Consider the following 25,864-nt stretch of genomic DNA (forward strand, 5'->3'; position numbering starts at 1 on the left):
TAGGGGGTGTAGTATAGGGGGGTGTAGTATAGGGGGGGGTGTAGTGTAGGGGTGTGTAGTATAGGGGGTGTAGTGTAGGGGTGGTGTAGTGTAGGTGTGTGTAGTATAGGGGGTGTAGTGTAGGGGTGTGTAGTGTAGGGGTGTGTAGTATAGGGGGTGTAGTGTAGGGGTGTGTGTGTAGTGTAGGGGTGTGTAGTATAGGGGTGTGTAGTGTAGGGGGGTGTAGTATAGGGGTGTGTAGTGTAGGGGGGTGTAGTATGGGGGGGTGTAGTATAGGGGTGTGTGTAGTGTAGGGGTGTGTAGTATAGGGGGTGTAGTGTAGGGGTGTGTAGTATAGGGGGGTGTAGTATAGGGGGTGTAGTGTAGGGGGGTGTAGTATAGGGGGGTGTAGTATAGGGGTGTGTGTAGTATAGGGGGGGTGTAGTATAGGGGGGGTGTAGTATAGGGGGGTGTAGTATAGGGGGGTGTAGTGTAGGGGTGTGTGTAGTATAGGGGGGTGTAGTATAGGGGTGTGTGTAGTGTAGGGGTGTGTAGTATAGGGGGTGTAGTATAGGGGGGTGTAGTATAGGGGTGTGTAGTGTAGGGGTGTGTAGTATAGGGGGTGTAGTATAGGGGGGTGTAGTATAGGGGGGTGTAGTGTAGGGGGGTGTAGTATAGGGGTGTGTAGTATAGGGGGTGTAGTGTAGGTGTGTAGTATAGGGGTGTGTGTAGTGTAGGGGTGTGTAGTATAGGGGGTGTAGTATAGGGGGGTGTAGTGTAGGGGGTGTAGTGTAGGGGGGTTGTAGTGTAGGGGGGTTGTAGTGTAGGGGTGTGTAGTGTAGGGGTGTGTAGTATAGGGGTGTGTGTAGTGTAGGGGTGTGTGTAGTATAGGGGGTGTAGTATAGGGGGGTGTAGTATAGGGGTGTGTGTAGTGTAGGGGTGTGTAGTATAGGGGGGTGTAGTATAGGGGGGTGTAGTATAGGGGGGTGTAGTGTAGGGGTGTGTAGTGTAGGGGTGTGTGTAGTGTAGGGGTGTGTAGTATGGGGGGTGTAGTATAGGGGGGTGTAGTGTAGGGGGGTTGTAGTGTAGGGGTGTGTAGTATAGGGGTGTGTGTAGTGTAGGGGTGTGTGTAGTATAGGGGGGTGTAGTATAGGGGGGGTGTAGTATAGGGGTGTGTGTAGTGTAGGGGTGTGTAGTATAGGGGTGTAGTATAGGGGGGTGTAGTATAGGGGGGTGTAGTATAGGGGGTGTAGTGTAGGGGTGTGTAGTATAGGGGTGTGTGTGTAGTGTAGGGGGGTGTAGTGTAGGGGGGTGTAGTGTAGGGGTGTGTAGTATAGGGGGTGTAGTGTAGGGGGGTGTAGTGTAGGGGTGTGTAGTATAGGGGGGTGTAGTGTAGGGGGGTTGTAGTGTAGGGGGTGTAGTATAGGGGTGTGTGTAGTGTAGGGGGGTGTAGTGTAGGGGGGTGTAGTGTAGGGGGGTGTAGTGTAGGGGGTGTAGTGTAGGGGGGTGTAGTGTAGGGGTGTGTAGTATAGGGGTGTTTGTAGTGTAGGGGGGTGTAGTGTAGGGGGGTGTAGTGTAGGGGGGTGTAGTGTAGGGGGTGTAGTATAGGGGTGTGTGTAGTATAGGGGGGTGTAGTATAGGGGGTGTAGTGTAGGGGTGTGTAGTATAGGGGTGTGTGTAGTGTAGGGGGGTGTAGTGTAGGGGGGTGTAGTGTAGGGGGGTGTAGTGTAGGGGTGTGTAGTATAGGGGGTGTAGTGTAGGGGGGTGTAGTGTAGGGGTGTGTAGTATAGGGGGGTGTAGTGTAGGGGGGTTGTAGTGTAGGGGTGTGTAGTATAGGGGGTGTAGTGTAGGGGGGTGTAGTGTAGGCGTGTGTAGTATAGGGGGTGTAGTGTAGGGGGGTGTAGTGTAGGGCTGTGTAGTGTAGGGGTGTAGTGTAGGGGGGTGTAGTGTAGGGGTGTGTGGTATAGGGGGTGTAGTGTAGGGGGGTGTAGTGTAGGGGTGTGTAGTATAGGGGGGTGTAGTGTAGGGGGGTTGTAGTGTAGGGGGTGTAGTATAGGGGTGTGTGTAGTGTAGGGGGGTGTAGTGTAGGGGGGTGTAGTGTAGGGGGGTGTAGTGTAGGGGGTGTAGTGTAGGGGGGTGTAGTGTAGGGGTGTGTAGTATAGGGGTGTGTGTAGTGTAGGGGGGTGTAGTGTAGGGGGGTGTAGTGTAGGGGGTGTAGTGTAGGGGGGTGTAGTGTAGGGGTGTGTAATATAGGGGTGTGTGTAGTATAGGGGGGTGTAGTATAGGGGGTGTAGTGTAGGGGTGTGTAGTATAGGGGTGTGTGTAGTGTAGGGGGGTGTAGTGTAGGGGGGTGTAGTGTAGGGGGGTGTAGTGTAGGGGTGTGTAGTATAGGGGGTGTAGTGTAGGGGGGTGTAGTGTAGGGGTGTGTAGTATAGGGGGGTGTAGTGTAGGGGGGTTGTAGTGTAGGGGTGTGTAGTATAGGGGGTGTAGTGTAGGGGGGTGTAGTGTAGGGGTGTGTAGTATAGGGGGGTGTAGTGTAGGGGGGTTGTAGTGTAGGGGTGTGTAGTATAGGGGGTGTAGTGTAGGGGGGTGTAGTGTAGGCGTGTGTAGTATAGGGGGTGTAGTGTAGGGCTGTGTAGTGTAGGGGTGTAGTGTAGGGGGGTGTAGTGTAGGGGTGTGTAGTATAGGGGGTGTAGTGTAGGGGGGTGTAGTGTAGGGGTGTGTAGTATAGGGGGTGTAGTGTAGGGGGGTGTAGTGTAGGGGTGTGTAGTATAGGGGGGTGTAGTGTAGGGGGGTTGTAGTGTAGGGGTGTGTAGTATAGGGGGTGTAGTGTAGGGGTGTAGTGTAGGGGGGTGTAGTGTAGGCGTGTGTAGTATAGGGGGTGTAGTGTAGGGCTGTGTAGTGTAGGGGTGTAGTGTAGGGGGGTGTAGTGTAGGGTGGTGTAGTACAGAGCAGTGTGTAGTATACAGGACAGAGCAGTGTGTAGCCAAATAAGCGGATTGCACTTTTACATCATAACAAATCACCACGAAGCTCCTCCCCCACACGTGACTGATCACATGGTCCTGCTCATGACATCATCAAAGGTCCTTTAGCCCAGTAAGAGTTTCAGTTTGGTGTCTCCTCTTCCGAAATTATGGCAGAAGGGGGAGTGGAGACAGAGGCTGAAGTGCGGGACAGACTGCAGGTATGTGAGGGGCTGCGGCCTGAGGACTAGTGCTGGACGCTGTGCTCACAGACTGACCCCATAGAGTTGCTGGCTGTGCGGGCACACTGCAGCCCCGGCCATTTCTTGCTGCACAGTTGCTCTGCTGTCACTTTTTCTTCCCCTAGTGTTTGTTGCTATAGCAACCCCGACTGTCGCTCGCTGTGTGGTTGTGCAGGGTGTAACTGGAGCCTGTGATGTAGGAGCAAACACTACTGTTGTCAGGTGCTCCCAGCAGCATAGTGCAAGGCATGCCGCCCTGCACCCAGAATCCAATCAGGGACTGTTCTACCCCTTGTACTAGGTGCAGTGAGTAGCCCACATTGTTATCTATAGACACAGGGGGATTCCTAAAGATGAGCTGTTCCACATCCATAGAATAGGTGATACTGATCGCTCCCTGTCATCTGGAGAGTGACGAGAACTGTGTCCAGCCCTCGGCTATTTCCGCTAGTCCCATAGACAATGGATGGAGCAGATGTGAGCATGCCCGACCTTGTACTCTGGTCTGTATCCAGCCCTCAGCTATTTCCGCTAGTCCCATAGACAATGGATGGAGCAGAGGTGAGCATGCCCGACCTTGTACTCTGGTCTGTATCCAGCCCTCGGCTATTTCCGCTAGTCCCATAGACAATGGATGGAGCAGATGTGAGCATGCCCGACCTTGTACTCTGGTCTGTATGCAGCCCTCAGCTATTTCCGCTAGTCCCATAGACAATGGATGGAGCAGAGGTGAGCATTCCCGACCTTGTACTCTGGTCTGTATCCAGCCCTCGGCTATTTCCCCTGGTCCCATAGACAATGGATGGAGCAGAGGTGAGCATGCCCGACCTTGTTCTCTGATCTGCGTTATAGAGTTAAATACCACACTACCGGCAGGTAAAGCTGCAGTTAGGCTCACTGACTTTTATTTGTATGTTTTAACTCTTTCCAGATTAGTCAGATCCTCTTATGCATGGAGCTGTCAGCGGTTCCTGCGTGTATAATGTGTTAGGGCAGTTTGACCCTTGTTCCTCAAGACCAGCGATTTTTCTATCCAGTCTTGATGACGGAACCATAAAGATGAAAAGTAACATGCCATGTAAACAGGGATCCCCTAGAATTACAACAATATTTGATTGGTACTACAACAAGCCAGAAAAAAAAACATTAAAAAGTAATGGAATGACCTATATAGTGTACAGTAGCCCACATTAGAGCCTCAGCCAAATGACACAAAATACAGCTTATTATAATATTGATACAGGACTCAAATGTACAGCTCTGGCAAAAATTAAGAGACCACTGCACAGTTTTATAAATATCAGCTTCTCTCCATGTCTGACAGCCACTCCATTCCAGTGTCAGTTGAATTCCAACCAGAGTACACCTCATTCTACTTAATGTGCTTCTGATTAGGTGATCACCTGAATCAAATCTTATTTAACGAAGGAAAGTATAAAAAACCCTGCTGGGGTGTTCACAATCTTCTTGCAATAGGACAAGATGGATGGCAAAACAAGTGCTAGTAATATCCCAAAGGAATAGGAATGAAAAAATAACTTTTAACCATACCAAAGATATGGGATGGATACAGTGAGCGTCATGTTGCCTCCATCCTTAAAATTTCCAAGTTGGTAGTCCATTACAACAAGGTCAAGCAGCAGACAATGTGGACAACAAAGCTGCAGACCGGCAGAGGGCGAAAACGCCTCTCCACTGACCGGGACGACCGTCATCTTATTCGAATGTCACTCAGCAACCGCAGGATGACATCAAGTGACCTACAAAAGGAATGGCAAATGCTCAAGTCATGTAAAGCTAGAAAAAAGCCTTTCATCAATGAGAAGCAAAGGAGAACCAGGCTGAAGTTTGCCAAAGACCATAAGGATTGGACCATAGAGGACTGGAGTAAGGTAATCTTCTCTGGTGAGTCTAATTTTCAGTTTTGCCCAACACCTGGTCATCTAATGGTTAGACGGAGACCTGGAGAGGCATACAAGCCACAGTGTCTTGCACCCACTGTGAAATTTGGTGGAGGATCGGTGATCATCTGGGGATGCTTCATCAAGGTTGCAATTGGGCAGGTTAATCTTTGAGAAGGACGTATGAATCAAGCCGCATATAATATTATCCTGGAAAAACAGTTGATTCCTTCTGCTCAGGCAATGTTCCCCAACTCTGAGGACTAGTTTTTCCAGCAGGACAATGCGCCATGCCACACAGCTACATCAATCAATGTGTGGATGAAGGACCACCACATCAAATCCCTGTCATGGGCAGCCCAATCTCCAGACCTGAACCTCATTGAAAACTCTGGAATGCAAGTGCATAAATCATCTGGAGCAACTGAAAAAAGTACACCTGCGATGGTATCGGTCCCCAGCCAACTTAGCACAGTTCCTCCCAAATTATTCGCCACATTGTTGGAAGGGCTGCCTCCAAAGGGGTACTCTTGGTCACTGCTGGTGGGCTTGTCCCAAGGTTTTCTCGTTCTGGCTGGAGGTGTTTGGCCTGATGGGTGAGCTGACAGGCAATACTATTAATCCGAATCCGGGTCTGGCAGTGCTAAACGTGGGTATAGAGGAGTTCTCTTGGGAATCCAGGGGATTATTGGTTCACATTCTAGTTGCTGCCAGATATTGCATAAGTAGCTATTGGAAATCCCCAAAGACACCTACATTAGCTGAACTATATAACCGAATTAATCTCCATTGCCAATACGAGTTCTGTCTGGCTCACTCCATCCGCGCCAAAAACAAAATACTTCAGACTTGGGACACGTGGCTAAACTCTGTATATGCATCCCCTGTCAGGCATCTGTTTCCAGGGCAAACTGTCTGAGATTAATAAAATGGGTCAAATAGGGTCAAAGAGAGTGTTACGCAGGGAGTTCATCCGTACCACATGTCAATATTCAAGGTGTTTATATCTATGTTGTTGTTACTGCTCGGGCTACCCTGAACGCCATCTAATTCCCTAGCTCCCCCCCCTCCCTGGTTGCCTCTTTGCAACCATCCATGGTTCTCCCCCCCCACCTCTTCCTCCCTTCCCCTTTCTTATCTTCCTTTCTTACTCTCTGGTTCTGGTTGTTTGAAACCCTCGTTTTGAGGATTAAAGAGTAAATGGTAGGTTGCCTTTATACGTATTAGGTGTTGATTAACCAAAAAAAAAAAAGTTGTAACTTGTATCAGACATGATTGTTGGTGGTGTGATGGGAAATGTGAATCATAATCAAAGGATTTACTACCACGTGTTACAGCGTTGTTCTCTTTGTGTATTAATGCCATTGATACCTGAATTTTTTCCCTTTTCTAATGTAACTTCCTACAATAAAAAATTGATTGGAATAAAAAAAAAAAAAAAAAAAAGAAAACTCTGGAATGTAATCAAGATGAAGATAGATAGTCACAAGACATCAAACAAAGAACTGCTTACATTTTTGTATCATGAGTGGCATAAGGTCCCCCAAAAGCAGTGTGAAAGACTGGTGGAAAGCATGCCAAGAAGCATGACAGCTGTGATTAGAAATCATGGATATTCCACAAAATATTGATTTCTGAACTCTTCCCGAGTTAAAACATTAGTATTGTTGTTCCTAAATGATTATGAACTTGTTTTCTTTGCATTATTTGAGGTCTGAAAACCTTGTTTTTTGTTGTGTTGTTTTTTTTTTTTTTTTTTTTTTTTTTATTTTGACCATTTTTCTTTGTCAGAAAAAAAAATACAAAATATAGTGCTTGGAAATTCGGAGACATGTTGTCAGTAGTTTATAGAATAAAAGATCAATTTACATTTTACTCAAGTATACCTATAAAGAGAAAAATCAGACAAACTGAACATTTTGCATTGGTCTCTTAATTTTTGCCAGAGCTGTGTATTGGTCAACACACCGGAGGAGATTAACCCTCAATGTGTTGCTCTGCACAAATGTATAAAGTGTCATAGTGCTCAACAAATAGATAAGCGCCCATAGGCATATAAGCCTATACAGGAACAATGGAAAGATAACCAGAGTTCATATGAAAGATCCCCAAAAACTCTATAATCCAGTGCATAAAAAAAACAATGTACACAACTTAATAGACACACCTAATTGGGTAATACAATCAGGCTGTTAAAGGTCCAGCGGTCATGTGACTGTGGGTATGCAATATACATAATGCCAGCCACATTCCAACTAGACTGTTTCTGGCCTCCCTCAATACACTTGCATTGAATAAGGTCCCACCCAACTAGTCTGATTGTGGCCATAAGTATGCATATTGCATGCTCGCAGTCACATGACACCGGAGAATCCACAGTGCTTATTTGCTATGTGAGGAATCACAGTAACTACAGACAGTCTCAGGTTGGGACCGTTACACTGATTAAAATGATACTTGGGTTGATGAAAACCATCTTGTGGTTGTTGTTTATTCTTTACTAGCTGAAGAGCCCGGCGCTGCCCGGGCATAGTAACAAACTACGGTTAATTATAACAAATTATAAATGATTTTCTATATATATATATATATATATATATATATATATGTATATGTGTAGAGCCACGCCCACTCCGCATAGCCACATTCACTATAATATCCCACATCATCCCGTCAGCTAGAGCTACCGGACTACTGCCCCTAATATCCCACTTCATCCCGTCAGCCAGAGCTACCGGACTACTACCCCTAATATCCCACTTCATCCCGTCAGCCAGAGCTACCGGACTACTACCCCTAATATCCCACATCGTCCCGTCACCTAGAGCCACCGGATTACTACCCCTAATATCCCACATCGTCCCGTCAAAGCCACCTGACTACTACCCCTAATATCCCACATCATCCCGTCACAGCCGCCGGACTACTACCACTAATATCCCACATCATCCCGTCTGCCAGAGCTACCGGACTACTGCCCCTAATATCCCACATCATCCAGTCAGAGCCACTGGACAACTACCACTAATATCCCACATCATCCCGTCAGCCAGAGCCACCAGACTACTACCCCTAATATCCCACATTGTCCCGTCAGAGCCACCGGACTTCTACCCCTAATATCCGACATCATCCTGTCAGCCAGAGCCACCGGACTGCTACCCCTAATATCCCACTTCATCCCGTCAGCCAGAGCTACCGGACTACTACCGGATTACTACCCCTAATATCCCACATTGTCCCGTCAAAGCCACCTGACTACTACCCCTAATACATCATCCCGTCACAGCCGCCGGACTACTACCACTAATATCCCACATCATCCCGTCAGCCAGAGCTACTGGACTACTACCGGATTACTACCCCTAATATCCCACATTGTCCCGTCAAAGCCACCTGACTACTACCCCTAATACATCATCCCGTCACAGCCGCCGGACTACTACCACTAATATCCCACATCATCCCGTCAGCCAGAGCTACTGGACTACTACCCCTAATATCCCACATCATCCCGTCAGCCAGAGCCACCGGACAACTACCTCTAATATCCCCCACATCATCCCGTCAGCCTGGAGTCAGAACCAGAGCGCTGAGTGGAACGGTCCTAACTTCCATAGTGGGGATCCCTTTAAGAGAGGCCTGGCATCAGAACCAGAGCACTGAATGGATTTGCCCTGACTTCCATACCAATGATCCCTTTTAATAGAAGCCTGGGGTGAGAATCAGAGCGCTGAGGGATTTACCATAACTTCCATACCGGAGATCCCTTTAAGATAGGCCTGGGGTCAGTACCAAAGCGCAGCGTGGATGTTCCCTCACATCTGTACCGAGGATCCCTTTAAGAGGGGACTTGGGTCAGAACCAGAGCGCTGAGTGGATTTGCCCTGACTTGCATACCAATGATCCCTTTAACAGAACTCTGGGGTCAGAATCAGAGTACCGAGGGATTTGCCCAAACTTCCATACAGGAGATCCCTTTAAGAGCGCCTGGGGTCAGTACCAGAGCATTTGAAAGCAATTGCCCTGACTTCCATACCGGGGATCCCTTTAAGAGAGGCCTGGGGTCAGAATTAAAGCGCTGGATGGATTTGCCCTGACTTCCATACAGGAGATCCCTTTAAGTAGGGTCTGGGGTCAGTACCACAGAGCTGAGTGGATTTGCCCTAAATTCCATACCAATGATCCCTTTAAGAGACCTTTGGGTCAGAACCAAAGCGCTGGATGGATTTGCTCTGACTTCCATACCGATGATCCCTTTTAAGAGGGAAGATGTGCCTACGGGATGGAGGATGTGTGATGATATATGGGTACAGGAGGGGGGGATTCATTTCTGTCATGTGCTCTCTGCTCCTTTCAGGGGGGGCAGACAATGACTGGGAGCTTATGTTCCCAGGGATGCTAGATTTCTCCTACCATGTCCTTGTCTGCTGAAGTGTTGTCAAGTGGGAAAACTGTTGGTCATAGCAACCAATCACAGCTCAGCTTCTTTTAACCAGCTCTGGTGAAATGAAAGATGCTTTGTGATTGGTTCCTCTGTACCAGTCTGTCAATGGTAGTTTGTTTACTGTAAGTGATATCTGTAATTTGTATGTAACCCCTTCTCATGTACAGCACCATGGAATCAATGGTGCTATATAAATAATAATAATAATAATAATATAGTGCTCTGATTAGGTATTTGCAGACTGCTGACAGGTCACTGATACCTCTGTTATCTGCCCCGTAGTTTACATAATGAATATAATATGGTTTGAAAAAAAAAAAAATTCACATTCAGTAGGAGGGCACGGCACTGTAGCATGATCGCATCTATAATAGCTATGTAATTATTTTATTTGGTGATATACATGCATTCAGGAAAAAAAAATTCTCTCTCAAAACAGTGCTGGCCCCATTTTACCATAGGGAAAGAAAATTGTCTCCACCAAGATGGCGCCTGCGCAGTATCATCTATCGGATCGCCGATAGATGCCACTGGCGCCACCTTGGTGGAGACAATCGGCGATCCGATAGATGCTACAGTGCAGGAGCCTGCCGAATTTGAAATTTTTTTTTTTTCAAACCAAATAATATTCAGCCGATAAAATAGGGGGCTGGTCAGTGAGGGATCAGTGACCTGTCAGAAGCCTTACAGATGAATATGTAAGCAGAGCACCACATGAAGACCCCCTGCGCATGACCATTTTTCATAGTAGATTTTCTATAAGTTAAACTTTTCTTTTTCCAGGAGACACGGGTAAAATAATACGTATAGTGAATCTTATAATTGATGGTAAAATTATGCCGTTTTTTAGTTAGTTTTAACTTTTTGGTAAAAAAAAAAAGCCTTATGTAAACAAGGTCATGTTTCCATGTAGCGTAAATACTGCGTGTTTTTTGTTATTCAGAAAATCTAATGCAACTCTTGGTCCAAGCAAAGTGGATGTGATTTCATACTATGGGTCTAAAGGCGCTGCTCACCTGTGTTTTGTGTTTTTTTTTTTTTTGTTTTTTTTTTGTTTTTTTTTTTGTATCTGTGCTATTATTCTATCCACCACTTCTGGATTTCTCACCGACTCCTGGTTTTGGCTTACAAATACTGATGTAAAATAGTGACCGTGTGACCGTTGCCTTACTGAAAGTGCAGCTATAGGGAGAGAATTAACTTCCTTTCTCTTGGTAGTCGCACTTTCAGTATGGTGGCCAGGCTCTAATGTAACGCTGTTACTTGAATATCAACCCTTTGTCTGCAGGTAAATCGCATTTTCAAGGTGACTATTTCCGTGTAAACCATAACAATTTTTTTGTTGTTGTTTGGTGCTGACAGCTGTAGAAAGTATGCAGGAAAAAAATGCAGCTTTTATGCTATGTAGAGACATGGAGAACCCACACTGTATCATCCAGCATGAACCGCAGGTTACATCTATGCTACCTAACTGTAGGACTTCCATTATCTTCCATTATGAGCTGTTGGGTGCAGCTGCTCTCTTTGGCGTGACGGGAAGTCACTGAGTGTGGTTTATCAGTACAAATTCCAAATTCTGGCGTATTGTAAAGACTGTCTAGTGTATGGCCCTGATTCCTCAAGGCTGGAGTTTTGCGTGCCCCCCTAAATGAATGGAGCACTTGAGTAAGATGTGCCTCTTAATGAAATTGGCGCATTTTTCTGCTGCTGTGCGCTAATGTAAGAAATGTCCTTCATTAAAGGCCTGAAATAGATTTGCCATAATTTACCCCGCTTTTATTGTGTAAATGATGTACTTGTGCAAAAATGTTGCAACTTTTCATGTTTTTACACCAATCGCATTGATCAGGAGGGGTCATAGCTGCTACAACCTCTTCTGACCGATGTGATTGGTGTAAAAACATGAAAAGTTGCAACATTTTTGCACAAATACAAGTTGCCCCCAAATTTTGCAATTTGTGCTCAAGGGAATAATGTTGCAGTATTGCATGCTATAATGTGAACCCCCCCCCCCCCCCCCCCCACGATCTAACTTGACAGAGGCTAAAGCAGTGATGAATATCTTAGTGCATGTGTCTTTTAGCAGCTACTTTTCTTTTGCAGGAACTAGTAGACAAGCTTTATCATTTCCGGGACCACTATTTTGAAACCCACAGTGTGGAAGATGCTATCCGGAAACAATATGACGTGAAGGAAGAAATGGAGCAAACAATCGTTTTAATGGATGAGGTTGATGGTAACGCAAAACCATTGTAATGCTTCTGGACTAGTGTTTTGTGTGGTTTTTTTTTTTTTTTTTTTTTTTTTTTTAACTCTTTATTGTTTGCAATATGTTTACCCTTTGTGTTTTCATATTCCACTTTTATGTTCCTTTTTTTTTTTTTTTTTTTTAAACCTATGGGAGGGATTAATGTTAAAAATGAATCTGTTCCCTAAATGATGCAAGCGGAAGCAGAGAAGCCCCATTGATCAAGATACATCTTGGTTCTGTTATGTCCGTTTTTTCAACCCCAATTCCAAAAAAGTTGAGATGCTATGTAAAATGTAAAGAAATCAATAATACAATTATATAGAAATATTATAGCCATGTTTTAGTCAAAACAAAAAGAGATTAGGAGATGAAAATCAGTTTTTGTTTGTTTGTTTTTTTCCCCATTTCAATTGAATAAAATAACTTTGTTAGAAATTGACGGCAGCAATTCATCTCAAATAAGTTGTGACCAGGTTGACAAAAGTGGTACAAATGAAAAACAGCTGGCGGGTCAATTTTCAACTAAGTAAAGTGACTGTATATAAAAAGTACATGTTGGAGAGGCAGAGTCTCTCCCAAGCAAAGATGGTCAGAGGCTCACCAGTCTGAATAATTGCATTGAAAATTCTGGAACAGTTTGAAAAAAAATGTTCTTTAATGTAAAATTGCAAAGTCTTTTGAATATCCTCTCATATAATATCAGAAAAAGATTGAGATGCTGGAGAAAGCCATGTGCATAAGGGACAAGGTTAATGTTGGGTACTTGTTATCTAATGGGTTGTCAGATGGCACTGAATTAAAAACTGTCTTGATTCAGTCATGCAAATCACTGAATGGACTGAGGACTACACCCAGAAATTGTCTGTGAACACAGTTCACGGTGCAGTCCAAAAATATAAGGTAAAAGTAACTCATCCGCACGATTTTGTAATGTAATGTAAAGATGGGGATGTAATACTGATTAAATTGATACCATTGTTGAATAAACTCAATTTATTCTCCTTTAATCACCATTTGAAGTTTTCTTCTAATTAGATTTCGGTGCACAGGGGCCGGACTGTACATTGGGTTGTCGCCTTCCTGTTTGTGATTCCCCAGTCCATCAGCCTGCCACCGATCTATGAGTGACGGGTCACTGCTTTTTCAGTGACCTGCCTCATCTTTTTAAAATCCTGTCTTCAAACAGAAGAGGCAGGCAGCGAGGACAGGAATCGCAGACAGGGATGAGAAGACCTGGTGTACAATCCAGCCCTTGGGCACCGAAATATCATGATCAGAAAACCTCAAATAGGGATTAAAGAACAACCAAGCAGATTTCTTCACCAGAAGTGTCCACCTGATCAGTATTACAGCATATCTTTAGATTAAAGAATAGTGTTGACAGGTTTGTCTTCTTTAAATTTGTATCATTCAAAGACCAAGCCATAGATCACCACAATCCAGAATCGCTCCCACTTTCTCTGGGCCAAAGCATATTTAAAATGGACTGAGGCTGAACAGAGAACTTCTGTAGTTATGGGAATCAAAATGTAAATTCTTTATGAAAATCAAGAACACTGTCCTGTGAACTCCAGAAGCGAGGACCATCTAGCTTGTTATTGGTGCACAGTGCTAAAGCCTCCATCTCTGATGGTATGGGACTCCATTAGTGCCTAAGGCAGATGTTCCCCAACTCCGGTCCTCAAGAGCCACCAACAGGTCATGTTTTCAAGATTTCCTTAGTATTGCACAGGTGATAACTGCATCACCTGGACAGGCAAGAATTCAAACACCTGTGCAATATTGAGGAGATCCTGAAAACATGACCTGTTGGTGGCTCATGAGGACCGGAGTTGGGGAACACTGGCCTAAGGCATGGACAACTTACACCTCTTGAAAGGTACTGTCAATGCTTAGGGTTATATAGAGGTTGTAGAACAACATATGCTCCCTTCTAGACAACGTCTGTTTCAGTGAAGACCTTCCATATTTCAGCTAAACCCGATACTGCATCCATCACAACAGCATGGCTTCTCGGAAGAAGAGTTTGGGAAATGAACTTGCAGTCTGGACCATTCCACAATGAAAAATATTTAGATCCGCTAAAATTCTACATCAGACAAGAATGGGACCACATTCCTCTCCCCAAACTCCAGTAATTGGTCTCCTCACTTCCCAGACGTTTTCAGAATGTTGTTAAAAAGGGGATGCTACGCAATGGTAGACATGGCACGTCACAACTTTTCAAGTTGTTGCTGCTGTTAATTCCTAAAGGAGTTCATTTTTCAAATAAAATGGGGTCATAACTTCCATTGTCTGAGCTGTGTTCTATGCCCTGAATAAAAAGTGGTTGAGGTTTACAGGTCATTGCATTCTTGTTATCTTTACATTTTATACAGCGTCCCAACTTTCGTGGAATTGAGGTTCTAGAACAAACAAAAAATATTTTGAATGAGACATTTTGACTGTCATTCCAAAAACGGACATATATAAGGGGCCCCCATGTTTCTGTTTGTATTAGTTATGCAACAGATCTGTTTTTGACAAACGCAAGTGTCAACATGGACTAAGAGTGGACTGGACGTCCCCATTTATGTCTTATTTCATAGATGCCTGGAAGAACAAGGCTTTCTTTTTAATGCTGAAAGGAAGGGCTTTGAATGTGAATCCCAACTATTGCCCAGAAGCAGAAGAAGCGCTTTCTAAGGCGGTAAAATTGGATCCAGGACTAGTAGAAGCTTGGAATGAGCTTGGAGAAGTATACTGGAAGAAAATGGATGTGACCGCTGCGAAGACTTGCTTTTTGGGTGCCTTGAATCACGTAAGCTTTGACAATACACAGGCAAATTGTAGTGATGTTGTGTCTCCAGTCCTGTAGATGTACACCCTATTTTAATTTCATGTTTGGTATTGAAGTGTAAGAACAAAGTTTCGCTGCGAAACCTCTCGATGGTGATGAGACAACAGCGCTTGCAGGACCCTGATGAAAACTCTCGGAATATTATGGATAGTGTAAAGCAAGCCAAGCGAGCCGTCCAAATGGACACGAGAGACGGTACCTCCTGGTGTAAGTACTGTACCTTCAGCCTCTTAAGGGATCGCTCATACAAGCGAATAAATCAGACGAGTGCAATCCACTAAAATATCGGCTTGCACTCGGCCAAGTGTTATTCTATGGGGACGCTCACATCTGTGATTATTTTCCTATGCTGATTCGGCACATGCAGCGAATGGCGGCGAAAATAAGATGGCACGCACGCATACAAGTCTATGGGTGCACATGAAACCTTGCACTGCACTCGGATATTAGCCGAGTGCAGTGCGATTCCTGCAGACGCCTGCAATGGAGGAGATGGGGAAATTACTTTTATCTGTGGCCCAACACATTACATCAGAGGCTTGCACTCACTATATAGTAGTGCCTCTTTGAGGTAGATTGACGATGGATGTATTATACTGTGTGTGCACCAGTGGCAGGACTTCGGGTGGGAGTGACCCCATTTGTTTCTTACTGTACACCAGAGCCCACAATTTTTGGATGTATCATGTAGTTACGTGATCTCGATTCTGCATTGTATATTTTCTTTTCATTGCAGACATCCTGGGCAATGCATATCTCTCTCTCTTCTTCTGTACTGGACAAAATCCCAAAATTTCCCAGCAGGCTCTAAATGCATATGTCCAAGCGGTGAGTTATTTGAATCCTATAAGGCCAACATTTATTGTATACACTCATGTAACACTCGTAACCTTACTAAGACTAACATACAGGAAAGGTAAGAAACCACTATGGAACAACTCAAAGGGTGTTTCATTTTCAGCAATCTTCTGCCCGCAGGATCCGGTAGCTGTAAAAAAATACACTGTGCTTGAATTACTCTCCTTGGTTCCATGGCTCTTTATCCACTGCAGCCAGTCGCCGAAGTCACCTCTACAGTGCACGAGAGATCCGGAACACATCATGTTTTTGGTCAGCACATGTGCACTCTTGTAGGAATGACCATATTCAGCATCCACCATTTGTTTCCTAGCACATTTAGGTCATTTGCATCTGTCACCAGGTATGACACCCACCTTGGTTTTGGTGGCCATCATTAGTGCCCGTTGGAGTGCAGACTCTCTTCCTCCATGCAGTTCTTCATAAATTAGCGGTCGCTTGGTTATTCACTGGATTTAATGCCTCTAGTCTCGATCATGTACTTACCATCTGGTAATGTTCGGTGAGGAACCATGCAACCAATTTTCTTTGGTTTGCAGAATTTATGAGTACGCTATGCATTGATCCCTCATTGCTTACTTTAATAGAGCAGTGATGCAGATAGCATTCAGAGCACATTAAAAATGACTAACCAGAATGTGTGCAAGTGGTTGTTGGTTTAGTAGAAATTAAACAGTAATCAAGAAAAATAAAATCAATCCAAATTCATATTGTGTAAGTTATGTGTCACCACAAGTGATGAAAAATGATCAGTTATTAATTTAGCTTTATTACTAAAAAATTAGAGTTCATTGAAAAGATTTTCCCTAAGCTTGTCCAGTGTCCAGTCCGGGCGTCCGTGACAGCTAGACCAAAGCAATCATCATTTCTGCAGCTGGCATTTTTGGACTAGTATCCCAGGCATTTCTTGCGCTTATTAAACCTCGTGACAAGAAGTATGGGCTATTCTCTAGGGCTCGTGACAAGAAGTGTGGGCTAGTCGCTAAGTGTCATGATGTGTGTTGTGATGTGACCTCATGATTTTGTGGGGCCTAGTAACAGACGACCCCAGGATGCCGGACACAGATGCCAGCCGAAGAAGTGTAGACTGCTCTCGTCTAACTGCTAGAGAGGACCAGAATGGATTCTGGACCAAGAAAGCACAAATCTATTTGCTCAACTCTAGTAATGGTAATAAATTGCGACAAGTTGCAATAGCCTGGTACTTCCCCTTGAGTAAGCAACACGTGAAACGCGCGTTGGGGCTTCGCTGTTGGGCTTTACTGATGCCTCCCTAACCATAGATAAGCAACACTTTAGTTAGCTAATCTCCCTTTGTCTCAATCTGTGATTATGGCCACCTGGCCCACTTCAATCTGTTCACGCATTGAGACTGGATGCTTCGGTCTTTGGCGCACATCTGCTTGATGTACTGGATTTCAGTATAGCAGCACATTTTTTTTCCTTTTTAGTAGACTCATGTTTGTATTCGATGGTAATAATTTTATAACATGTAATATTTCAATAAATGATCTTTTTTAAACTCACTGGTGGTCCATGGTTACTCTTTTGTCCTTTTCTGCTTTAATAGCCTGGTACTGCTGATATACCAGTAGTAAGAGTCTTATTTGTGGTTAATGCACCAATTAAGTGTGAAATTCCATAAACTACAATTGTAGCAATGTTCCTGCATCTGTTAGGGAACTTGGGGTACTACTCCTGCTTGCATTCTTTTATTGTTATTTGAAAAGGAGATTTGTGTCATTTTATTTATCTTTTCAGTAGGTTAAATAAGTTTTAAAAACCATAGCAATCTGTAAAAGTAAAAATGTATTACAAATATTGCTGCTATAGACCAGTTTAAATCACTTTCGGTAAACGGTGTGGTAGATCAGCTTACTCGGCTGGACACAGAGGTAGAAATTGAACACGGTCTCTTTAAGAACATCCTTGGTTTATTAACTGCAGCATAAACCAAGCTGGAAAAAAGTAAACACGGCCCTCTGGGCAAAACAAAACACTGGACTCTCCTAGCGGGGATCAGCCTGCTCAAGACTAGCAATGTTCACGGTTCAGGTCCTTTAACACGGGCACAAACACTTCTCTGGAGTGTTCTTCTCCAGACACTGAACCCTGCTGCCATTGGAGGCCAACTACTTAGGCCTCTTTCACACTTCAGTTTTTTGCATCAGTCAAAATCCGCCAAAAGGACGGATGCTGGATCCGTTTTAGAACTGATGACAACGGATGGCACCCATGCGTTTTTTTTGACGGATCCGCAAAATGAAGAATTTTAAAGGAATCGCAGCGAGAGAGAGAGAGAGGTGTGACGGACAGCAACTTTTGGCGGATCCTCAAAAAAAACGGATGCAACGGACGGCAATCCGTCACAATCCGCCATTAATGAAAGTCAATGGAGAAAAAAAACGGATCCTCAAAAGAAAATTGAGGATCCGTTTTTTTCAAAACCTGGCGGATTGTGACTGATTGTAAAAAAACTGAAGTGTGAAAGAGGCCTTAAGCCCCAAACCACACCCTGGGGTGGAGATAAGGTGGACATCCTCCCACCCGCTCTGAATGTCCACATGAAACTCAACCCATTATACCAATTGGTTTAACCCCTCACCCCACTGGTGGAGGAAAATCTCTGGGTTTTATGTCGCTGACGCTTAAGCGTAGTGAAACATATCTCCCTTCCAGCACTTTATCAGTGACTTTGTCACAAAGAGCATTGCCATCTCACAAAGTGATAGCATATTGCCACCACATTATGATTTATGTTTGTCTGACCTGTAGGACATTATCAACCCTAATGATGAAGGGTAAGCGGCACTAATTGAGTGCTGCTGTTCCTTCAGTCTATCTATGCCCATCCTAGCCACTGTGGATGGGAAGTGTAGCATAGCTCCAGTCATATAATTGTACAGTTATCTACACAGCCAGGTGGACAAGTGCTGCTGTGAAAGCAGTAACTGCACCACAAAGCGGCGTCTTTTATAATCTTAAGATTGGTAAAAATGCCACTGTGATGTGCCATTAATTTTTATCATGGGAATGCACATTTAAAACTTGGGCATTCTTTGTATTGGAAGCTACACTGGACAACTGAAATACCATTAGAAATCATCTCTTTCTACATGTTTTAGAGGTAGACCTACTCTAAGGAAATGAAATGTTATGATATGGAAAACATCATGAAAGGATAGAAGCTTATGTTCTTTATTCAAAGAGTTTATGAAATGAATACCGATTCACAAAAATTTCTTATATCATAGGAGAGGGTGGACAAGACTGCTTCCAGTAATCCAGATTTGCACCTCAATCGAGCAACGGTAAGTGATAAGGTTGAATATCCAGGAATGTAATTTGCATTCGTAGGAAATGGCAGTAATTTTTAGTTTTGATGTTGTCATTGGTTTTATAATCACCTTTCACCAGGTACTTATTTTCACTATACATACCTTGCTGATTATTTTTATTATAATGCTTATTGCATCTGGAACCCTCGGAGATCTGAAGAAATTGGCACCCGTTGCCACTAGTGCTCCCCCATTCAATATGAGCAGCTTGTCCAAAATTCTCATGAATGTAACAGGAACCAATATAAGCAAGGTTCAGCAGGTAATGTGTAGCATGTAGCACAAAGCCCTCTGTAATGGCACTATCTTCCACACAGTTGTCCAAGTATGAGGAGAACTACCAAGGAGCGTTGGATGGATTTTCTCGAGCAGCTGCCCTAGAGCCATCTTGGACTGAACCTGTGATGAGGGAAGAACAGTTGCTTGATTATCTGAGCAAGCTGTATGCTCTTCTCAACAACAAGGTATAAACTCCCTGGACATCTTTCTGCTTCTGTGTTATAGTTATGGATGTAAGCTTGAGGATTTAGGTGAGTGGGACTGGTGTAGCATGAGGGATATGGTGGAGACTATTCTGAGTGAAATGGGTAGGTGAGAGATATAGTGACATAGGTTGGAAAAAAAGACCTAGGTCCATCAAGTTCAACCTTTCTCCACCAATTGTGCATTTTGTCACTAATTTAACTATAATCCACAATGTTATCTGTATTGAGAAAATCATCCAGCCCCTTTAGTAAATTCTGTTATAGTGCCTGCCATTACTACTGCTTGTGGTAGGGCATTCCACAGTCTGACTGCTCTAATTGTAAAGTCCCTTTTCTTATTTAGTTGGCAGAATCGCCTTTCTTCCACCCGCAATGAGTGTCCCGTGGTCCTTAGTATGGTCTTAGATTTTTGGATCTCTTGATTTTATTTCTCTTTTTTTATAGACTCTAAAATCATGTTTGCTTTTGCAGCTGCTGCTTGACATTGAGTACTGCTGCTCAGCTTACTTGTAACCAGAATACCCAAGTCCTTCTCCTGTGCTGTAGTCTCAAGTATACAACCTTTTGATGTGTTGCAGCAATAGGATTACTCCGTCCTAAGTGCATTTAGCTACATTAAACCTAATTTGCCAAGTGTTTGCCCATTCAGACATCTTATCCAGATCATTTTGCAGTATTGTACTGTCATGGTCAGATTTTAGTATCCTACATAGTTTGATGTCGTCGGCAAAGACTGACACTTTACTTTCAGTCCCATCCACAAGGTCCTAGCACAGATCCCTGCGTTCCCCACTGCTGACTATATCCCATTTGGAGAACGTAGAATTTATGAAACTCTGTTTCCTGTCATTTAGCCAATTCCTTACCCATCTGCATATAGTTCCCCCCCCCCCCCCCCCCAGCCCTTGCTTCTGTAGCGTCAATATAAGTATACTGTTATGTGGTAGAGTATCAAATCCCTTTGCAAAGTCCAGATAAATCACATCAGCTGCATTACCAACATCCAGATTTGCACTCACTTCCTCATAGAAACCCAACAAGTTAGTTAGACGCAACCTATCTTTCATGAATCCATGCTGGTTTATTTATTATATTACCTACAATATATCTCTGCAGGTAATCTCTTATAATGACCTCACAAACTTTGCACACTACTGATGTCAGACTTACTGGACGGTAGTTGCCTGGATCCACCTTCTTACCTTTCCTAAATATCCGTACCACATCAGCCATCCTCCAATCCTGTTTCACCAACCCTGTTACAAGAGAGTCTAAGAATATGAGATACATCGGTCTGTCAATTACTAAGCTCGGTTCCCTCAGTATCCGTGGATGAATGCCATCTGGCCCGGGGGATTTGTCAGTGTTTAATTTGCTCAGATGCAGAAGTACTTCTTCTTGTGTTAAACTAGTTATATCAGGTGGAGAACTTTGATTTTTGCCTTGTTGAATGATCACTGGAATAGACAGGTCATTGGTGAACTTGGGTGAAAAGTGCTTGTATAATATCTCAGCCTTTTCTTCTCTAAAATTATTTTATTGTCGTCTTTTGAAGGGCCAATACCATCTGTATTTTTTTTTTCTTTTTGGCATTGATGTATTTATAAAAATTTTGGGTTTTTATTTTAATGTCGCTGGCAATTTTCTTTCTCTGTAGATCACTGTGCTAGCTTGAATTCTTCTTTTTTTACATTACTTATTTAGCTCTTTATACTCCTGAAATGCTGTTTCTGTATTCTCGGCTTTCACGATTTTGAATGCCCTTTGTTTTAGTCTGACTAAGCTTTGTACTGTCTTATTTATCCGTAATGGTTTCTTTTATTCCTTGACATTATATTACCAGAGGGTATAAGTTTTCTGCAGGATCCTAGTAGTATTTCCTTAAACACGCGCCATTTATGTTCGGTATCATCAGTTACCATGGGGTGGTCCCAGTCTACATGGTTAAGCGCTTCCCTAATTTGTTGAAATCAGCTTTCCTAAAGTTCCAGGTTTTTGTATTTCCCCTTTCTAATGATTTATTGAAAATTACATTGAAACTTACCATATTAATGTCACTGCATCCCAAATCCTCCCTGACCTGTAGATCTGAAATTGTATCTGGTCTACTTGACAGAACCTGATCCAGCTGATCTCCCCTGGTTGGTTCATCTACCAGCTGAGAGAGGTTGTCCTGATTTGCGGATAAGAACTTGCAGCTTGTAGAACAGCCAGAAGATTCTGTGTCCCAATGAATGTCTGGATAGTTAACATCCCCCATTATAAGGACCCTAGTATTTGCTGTCTTTTTAATTAGTTGCAGCATTTCATCCTCTACCTGTTCAGCTATTTTAGAAGATTGGTAGCAAACTCCAATTAGCAGCTTTCCATTATTGCCATCCCCATGTACATTTATTCATACGGACTCCACATTGTCGCAGCGCCCTCCAGTGTCGTCATTGAGCACAGGTCTAAAGTTGGATTTATTAAAAATGCGCACCCCTCCGCCTTTTCTGTCTTTCCTGTCCTTCCTAAATGTAGCGTAGCCCTCTACGTTTGTCATCCGGCCATGGCTTTCACCATCGTGTACTGTGATGGGTATAAGAGTCTCCGGTTCATTCGTTTTGTTTACGAGACGTCTTGCGTTTGCCAGCAGACATTTAATACTAATAGCACATTTGTTATGCTTTCTCACCTTATGTGTGTCGTCAGACTTGTAAAAGTCGCCATGTCACCCACACCTTCAAACAAGATGGACAATTGTTACATAAAGTTCCATTTTATAAAGATTTAATTCTCACTGTGCCAACTTTGTTCTTAAATCTGCTCATACAGGGAAAGATCCGTGGAAAAAGACTGCAGAATATGTTGAATAGTTTAAATCCAGGGTTTTTGGGTCATTATGGAAGTCCTGGTGGTCTAGAGCTAAAGGCCTTAAGTGCTCTGCAGTCAGGAAAAAACCCTGGCAGTGTGGTGCTGGGGAGGGTCGTATTCAGCCTGGTTCCCGAGGAGCGAGTACCATTGTGAGTAATAGCCTGTACCTTATATACAAACTGACGCCAGAGTTACTAACAATCGGACAAATCGACGAGTGATCATGAATGATGATATATATTTTAATACTAGTCTGGGAGGAAACCAGAGACCCCGGAGGAAGCCCACGCAAACATGGTGAGAACATACAAACTCCTCGCAGATGTTGTCCTTGGTTGGATTTGAACCCAGGACCCCAGCACTGTAGGACTACAGAGATAATTGTTGGAATACTTGGGTTTTTTTGTTGTTTTTTTTGCAATTATACTAGGCTAATTTTTACTTTTTTTAAGAGCTATTCCCAGTATCATCATAGTATAAGTTACAAAACATTGTTTAAAAAAAACAAAACAGAATTACATTATTCCTTGAAGGAGCAGCATTCTGAATAAGTGGAAATTTTACTGACAATGTACATCTCCGCACTAAGGCTGTGTTCACATCTGTGTCACATGCATGCAGTACTGTTTTCCCATGTAAATGATGGAACCCCGTGATCGCCATTGCAAGTTTTCCGTGTCTGTCGAGCAACACTTGACATTTTATTATGGTTTTATGCTTAAAATCACAACCATGACACAAGTATGAACAGAATTTGAGCCAAATGTTTACTGACTTGCCAGATAAATCACTTTAGTGATGTTTTCCCCTACTGTAACAGCTCTTGTCATTGGGAAAGGATGGAGCGATAGGGGAAAAAGAAAAAAAAAATTCCTACTCTATCAGACTGGCGCCAGTTCTCTGCTCTCATTACTTTGTTTCCTGCCAGTCTCAGGGCATTAACATCCACATGAGGCACTGCATGACAATCAGTGGCCGCCGATCAGCTTCATTCAGATGGATTGTGAAGGCAGCTGCCGATCATTGATTAGCTGTACTGGTCACCTGATGCCCCTTTCCAGATGCTGATGCTCGAAACCTGACAGTGCCAGAGAATCAGAACCAGTCAAGTAGATGGGGATAGGATTTTTTTTTTTCTTGCCTCATCATAGGCCTTTTAAATTCACTTTGGCATTGTGCTGCAATACCACTTCCAGCCGCTCCTCTTCCCCTTCCCACATCTTCCATATTACATAAAAGGGGGCATTAGCAGAGTGAGATAAGTAATGACGAGCAGTTTGCTCTCCTGATCTACATGTCTCACACTGGTAATTCTACCTTTCATTTAAAATAATGTATGTCCCGCCCATAGATCTTAACAGCTTCTTTACATATTAAGAACCATGGATTTCTCAGGAATAAAGCATTGAATCACAGATATGAAGACATCATTTTAGTCAACGCTCAATGACCTACATGCCCATAGAGAAAGCGTACGAGGATTGCTACTAATGACAGATTTCCAGCACGGCTCCAGCGGTTTTTGGTTTTTCTTTTCACCGCTGGAGTGCTATCAATAAAGCAAGTTCCCTGGCTCTTGGTAATATACTTACCAGCCGCCCTCTTCTAATCCTCCTGACGCCTTGGCAGTCCAGATCTGTTATCTTGTGACTGCAACATCTGACTGACCGGATGTTAGAGGTAACTATCACAAGCTGTCAGTGTAGGTGTTAGAGCCTTGTTCTGGCTCTCATAGACTTCTATGGAGTAGTGACTTCTGGACCGCCCAGAAAACAGTGGTGGGATCCAGTAGAACACAACAAGACCTACCAGAGCAACGCTAATAACAGGAAGAAAGCGGCCATTAAGTATTTTACTACAGGCTCCATCCACAGACAGGTTTCTAATGGTCTGAACCAATCTTTCTCAGATCGTATCATGATCACAATAGTAAGATCATTTTGATCTATAACAATAATTATAATTTTGTTCTCTTAAGTCAAACTATCAGTAAAGGTTAAAGGGGCTGCCAGGAATAGTAAAACGTAACTGTTTTGTTCCCAAAAATGGTGCCACACCTTTTCACAGGATGCTTGTGATATTGACACTTCACACATTCATACCATATACAACCCTTGGAAAAGCCCTTTAATTCTGGTTTTACTACTACCTACCATGTTTTGGGGTTTTGTTTTTTTAGTAATTTTTGTTTTTTTTTTGTTTTGTTTTTTTTTACCTTTTTAGCACATTTGGACTTGTAGATGCTGATGGAAATTGTTACGCTGTAATGGTTTACAATATGGTGGAAAGCTGGGGAGTGCTCATTGCAGACGCTGTTGCCGTCCCTGAACCCCACATGAAACAACATAATATTCAGCATAAAGGCCAGGTGAGTTTCTAATCAATGCCTGATAGAAAATCTGTCGGATGCTTCGGTGTTCGGGCTGGACACTGTACACAGCGATCATTTAATGACTTTGTGGAGGCTGTTCCTTCATAAATATTATATTACTAGCAGATTGTGGTTTTCAGGTTTTGTGGCACCATTAGAGTCCATTCCTTTTAAAGGGGTTGTCCTCTTCTTATAAAACTACTGAGTATTACTCTTCACCGCTGCCCTGTCTCTGTTTGGCTGCAGGCATAACATCACATCGATAGACGTGCAGCCGATACTGAAGCTCAATGGCTTGTATTGTCTATACATGCAAAGCATCTAAGCTCAGTGATTGACTGCAGCAGTGTTTGTGATTAGCTACAGCCAAACAGAAACCAGGACATCGATGGAGAGCTGTTGCTGGACCTGGGGTGGGAGCGCTAAATAATACACTATAATTTTCCCTTATTCTAACCATGTGTGTCATTTTATTACCAGACCTTTGTGTTTCAAAGTATTCGCGTCGACTCCCCCGTCCGGTTGCTGGTGAACGGTAAGCCTCAAGGACCAAGCACTCAGGCCAGCGCCACAGTGGCGTACAGACCCCAGAGCGAGTGACTGCAGAACAGCGGGACCTATCCTCGGTGCTGTGAATTGGGGACATACAGGCAGTAGCATCACTTGCTTCGCCCCACGTTCTGTGGTGAAGAATAGACTCTTCCAGGGTTCTAACACAGGCTCTTCCAAGCTGCACTAATCTGGTACAATACCATTAATTTTCTAATGCCCTAGAATGGTTTCCTGTAACACATGGCCACATTCCTTACTGCTTGACGTTTGCGCTATTCCCTTATTATTTTGCTCTCTTGTTTTACCAGCTGTAGTTGTATTTATAATGCCGATTCAGAATTGTGATTATTTATTTTGCCAAAACTTCTTGTTGCCTCATATTTAGAGGAAGATTAATATTAATATTTTTTTTCTATAAAATTAAAATTTAGTTATTTACAAATAGTTTTTTTTTTAATTTTTTTTCCTGAACTTTATTTTTGTGGCTTTTCTTGCATTTGCCAGCCATGGATCTGTTATGGTGTTTGGGTGAATTGGACTGTGTGAATTCTCGCGTTTCGCAAGATTGCTGGAAAAATTCAAATAGGAAGTTCCCTAGTAGGAAGTACTCTAATAGGAAGGGTGTATATGCACAAAAACGGTCACTGCTGTACAATCCCTGACATATGGGCCTAAATGGATATGATAATCGCGCTTGGGGCTCGTGCAGACCACCATGTAACTCAGACAAGTGTCATCCTTGGTTTTGACGGATAGCACATAGCACTTGTCCTCATGTTATT

General features: G+C 43.4%; 1 protein-coding gene across 1 annotated transcript; it reads left to right on the plus strand.

The window, feature by feature from the left end:
• Nucleotides 1-3,007: 3,007 nt before the first annotated feature.
• Nucleotides 3,008-25,526, plus strand: TTC5 (tetratricopeptide repeat domain 5). The gene is made up of 10 exons (XM_073565013.1): nucleotides 3,008-3,166; nucleotides 11,639-11,771; nucleotides 14,375-14,586; nucleotides 14,682-14,832; nucleotides 15,362-15,453; nucleotides 18,738-18,794; nucleotides 19,139-19,285; nucleotides 22,121-22,308; nucleotides 24,383-24,527; nucleotides 25,011-25,526. Exons 1-10 carry the CDS (start codon nucleotides 3,116-3,118, stop codon nucleotides 25,128-25,130), a joined length of 1,296 nt encoding a protein of 431 aa, XP_073421114.1. The 5' UTR covers nucleotides 3,008-3,115; the 3' UTR covers nucleotides 25,131-25,526.
• The last annotated feature ends 338 nt before the right edge of the window (nucleotides 25,527-25,864 follow it).

Source organism: Dendrobates tinctorius, unplaced genomic scaffold (assembly GCF_039654945.1).
Source record: "Dendrobates tinctorius isolate UK_male_01 unplaced genomic scaffold, ASM3965494v1 ptg000516l, whole genome shotgun sequence".
Lineage (NCBI taxonomy): Eukaryota > Metazoa > Chordata > Amphibia > Anura > Dendrobatidae > Dendrobates > Dendrobates tinctorius.